Genomic DNA, 4,119 nt, shown 5'->3' with positions numbered 1-4,119 from the left:
TATAACGCCCCACTAGCTGAAAGGGCGAGCATGTTTGGTGTCCCGGGGATTCGGACCCGCGACCCTCAGATTGCGAGTCGAGCTCCCTAACCACCTGGCCATGCCGGACCCGCTACTAGAGGGATATCTGCACTAGGGTTTCCTAATTTTTAAATGTTAGCAAAAAGGAAGGGGGCAACTAGTCAACACCACTCACCGTCAATTATATAACTACTTTTATCAGGCCGAATAATGAGATCGAACTGCTACTCTTATAACACACCACGGCCACAAAATACACCAGCTTGGAACCTCAACTTAACAATCCGGCATTCTAATTATTGAGCTACATGACATGAATAAATCTGCATTCAGGTGAATACTTCTAACGTCATGTGATTAGATTTTTTTGCATAAACAAATAAACGAAGGGGTAGAAAATTTGTATTTGTCTGTGAGTGGTTCTTAATAACGTAAGCAGCCAACTTAGAGCCTAGGGCTTTTAGTTATCAAAAAAATAAGTAGTTATTATTAAAAGTGTTCGTCTGAAACAACCTCTGAATGATTGCTTGCAATAATTATCCACAGATCGTGCATTTTTTTCCTTCAATTTTTAATCACTGAAAATAAAAAACATATTACCAAAAATATTGAAACATCACACGCTGCAGAAGACTGGCACTTTTTTACTTCGCTGACAATAATTCTAGAAGACTTACCCTTGTATCAATAACTGTCTGGACTATTACTAACATAGTCATATAGCTTTGAAACACTACTGACTGAAGAGACCACCACTATTCTTACAAACCACGAATAATTGTTGTGAGGTTTCGAAGTCCATTCTCTCTGCCTTTCATATGGTGTTCTTAAATGTCTCTATGTGAACCAGTTAGATTCAAATCAGGTTTCTGGATTGTCCAAGGGTAATTTTGGGCATAATGTTCCTCAGGGCTTGACATGTGGTGTATAGCATAGTGCATTATTACTAGCTGAGGATTTAGTATTCTGACACCTTTGGTAGTGTAGTATAACTTTTTGCTAAGAGTTAATTATCTTATATTAGAATTAAGGAAGATACAGAAAATTACTTAAGTGTTCAAACACCTTTTGAAAACATTCATTATACAATGATACCAGCTGTTAAAGTGAGGAATTATTAACAAAGAAACTTCAAATACAAGAAACTGCTACTCTCCTATTGAACTTCCACAAATAATAATTAATGATTATGATAATCATAGAAGAAACTTTGATGTCTGTATGTAGGTTATCCACATCATTTGAAGCTCAGTTGTACAAATATCGCAGTGAACAATATTGAAAAACATTTAATTTGCAGCATAGGATCAAAAAGAAGCCTAACTACTGTACGATTTTTTGGTTCGATAATATGCATATTCTTCGCCCAGATTTTTCACTTATAAAATACTTTCAAGTATTTGAAAATTATACTGTTGTAAACTATAACCTACAAAAGTTACTGATCTCCTTTATTTTGCCTCAACGTTTTTTACAACAATATATTCTTAACAAAACAAGATTTCATTGACATATTTTCTGCTGAAAGATATATTAAGAATCGCGAAATTGGGTTAGCTAAGTTATGAAAAGCTAGAAAAGGAAAGTATCAGAAGTCACGAAAAAAAAAAAGAGGAAAGAAAACATCACCACCTACCTGCATCAAGAGAAGTTACTGGAAATTTAAATATGTTAGTAACTTTTAATGAAAGAGTACTTACAAAGCATTAAGGTGGTGTCCTAGTGGCTGGAAGCAGGGATTTGTTTGTAATTAAGCACAAAGCTACACAATGGGGTATCTGCGCTCTGTCCACCACAGGTATCGAAACCCGGATTCTAGCGTTGTATGTCCGCATACATACCGCTGTGCTACTGGGGGGCAGGAAGCAAGGAATTGTCTAGGTTTTGTATTTAATTAGCTAAATGATTTCAGCTCACCTACAGCCCACACTACATTTGTCGGACAAATTTATGAATGCGTTAGCGATAGAGGCAGACGAGGAATTGTGAAATTTTGTTTGAATTTATATTCAAGTAAAAAAGCAAAAATATATGATATAAGTACAAAACATAATACGTAAATATGGTAGCTAAGCTAGAAAATAAGCAAAAACAAAATACGCCAAACTGGTGATATGACAGTGAAATGTTAAGTTAGGTTTTGGACTGTCTAACTGGGCCAAGTGTTAGATATACATATATTCTTAAACCATGCTTTAAAAAAAAAGTCCAAGTTAGACAGTCGAAGACATTACGTAGAATTTAAAGTTTAACGTATTTTCACTCTTGCTTATTTTACAGCCTGGTAACTTTTTTCACATATCATGTCTTCTACTGATATATCCATATTAAGCACAGTAAGTACAGAGTATATTAATAAAATGATATGTAAATTAACACAAACAAAGAGATTTAGGCACGATTACTTAACATAATGAATGTCCAGATTAACATGAAATATAATGAGTGTGTTCAGAAATAAATTAATATACTGAGTATATGGATGAATACTACAAATAATGAACATGCGCATGGATAGAATAAAATGTGAATATATATACGAGGATAGAACATACAAGTAACATAAACAAAAGTACAAAAGCAAGAAAACAATGTGCTATTTTTATTCAAGGGATAAATGATCTATAATGGTACGTTAAGTGTTGGTCATTAGTAGTTATTTCTAACATTTACTTCAGTATCTTAATACATGTACTTACGTATTTCTCTATATTCTATCGGGACTAAACCTGGAGGGTTTGCATGACAGTCGTTCTTCTCTTTGCTTCGTATATCTTTGAAATTTTGGTTTCCTTTAGTCCCATTACTCTTGTGTCTAGTGCCATCTATTGCATTACAGTTTCGTTGATCTTCAACTTTTACATCTTTACTTACACTGCATCCCATTGCCACCTCCTAAAATACAAAGGAATAATAATAACATGAAAGTTTATAAAATGCGTTTTACATGACATTAATGTCTTCAAGTACAGGAAACAGTGGGGAATATAGACAATGTAATTTTGAAAAATATACATGCACACACACACACACACACACATATATATATATGTAAATTTAACGTTTTCGTTGAAAACTAAAATTCATATTAAATACGAAGTGTCGAGAATGTGACATATTTTATTTTAATTACCTTCTGAACTAGAGCGGTTTTTGCTTATGTGACCTGCTATCTACTTGGTACAGAGAGAGACTGTCTTCTACCTTGGCTGATGCTGTGCAAAATAATGTGGTTTTGATCAGTCAAACCCACACACGTCAGAGTCACGCGCGATCATACACGAGATTGAGTGCACACGCATGGTCCTGCATAACAAAACAAAGTTATTAAAGAAGAGATCGAGAATAAAGTAAAATGATATACCTTAAGTAATACAATATTAATATACAATCTTAAGTAATTAACAAAAAAAGAATGAATGAGCCACAGTATTGTTCTTGCTTAATTGGTTATCAATTAATGTAAAGATAGGATGACGTGTTGAATAATTCCATATAATACTGTTCTTGTGAAATAATGTATTTACAAAGATTTTGGTTATATTCTTAGCTTTATTGATTTAGTTTATCGACATCAAGACACACTTTAGTGTATCAGTGTGTCTTGCGGCCAAAAAATCAACCTGCAGGACACACCGTGTATTATTAAAAGGGGAGATAGTTTAGCGATTTTCCACCTTCTGTAGCTCGGACTGTGGTAATCCAAACAATTACATAGTTTCAGTGGATGTGCACTACGAGGCTTTTACTTCACATACCAAATTTCAAGGCAATCCATTAAAAAATAACTGTGATATAAAATCTCATATTTTTCGTTCTTCGCACCAAAACTACAGAAACTTTATTTAATAGAAAAAACATACTTAACTTTTATGGATTTTTTTTTCAAATTTAGTACACTGACAGATCTTTACAACCTACAATTAGGAGTCTCATTTGGTATAAATATAAGTCACATGTGCAAAGTTATTAAAACAAAACCGCTCAAATTTAACGAAAATATTTGAGCACGCCTACGCAAAAAGTCACGTGAGCTATCGGTTAACATTTTTACTACGGCTTTACCTGAAAGTAAAAGTGGGTCGTTTTTAGTTTTTT

General features: G+C 33.7%; 1 protein-coding gene across 1 annotated transcript in view; it reads right to left on the bottom strand.

Annotated features, from left to right (window-relative positions):
• LOC106457943 (abnormal spindle-like microcephaly-associated protein homolog) overlaps positions 1 to 2,907 on the bottom strand; it is a 67,833-nt gene extending 64,926 nt beyond the window's left edge. Inside the window, exon 1 of the mRNA XM_022384039.1 lies at positions 2,844 to 2,907. Within this exon, the coding sequence (XP_022239747.1) occupies positions 2,844 to 2,907 (64 nt within the window). The remainder of the gene's footprint in view (positions 1 to 2,843) is intronic.
• Positions 2,908 to 4,119: the final 1,212 nt, after the last annotated feature.

Source organism: Limulus polyphemus, unplaced genomic scaffold (genome assembly GCF_000517525.1).
Source record: "Limulus polyphemus unplaced genomic scaffold, Limulus_polyphemus-2.1.2 Scaffold395, whole genome shotgun sequence".
Lineage (NCBI taxonomy): Eukaryota > Metazoa > Arthropoda > Merostomata > Xiphosura > Limulidae > Limulus > Limulus polyphemus.
The sequence above is the reverse complement of the archived record's forward strand: the minus strand, read 5'-3'. Positions and strand labels throughout refer to the sequence as shown.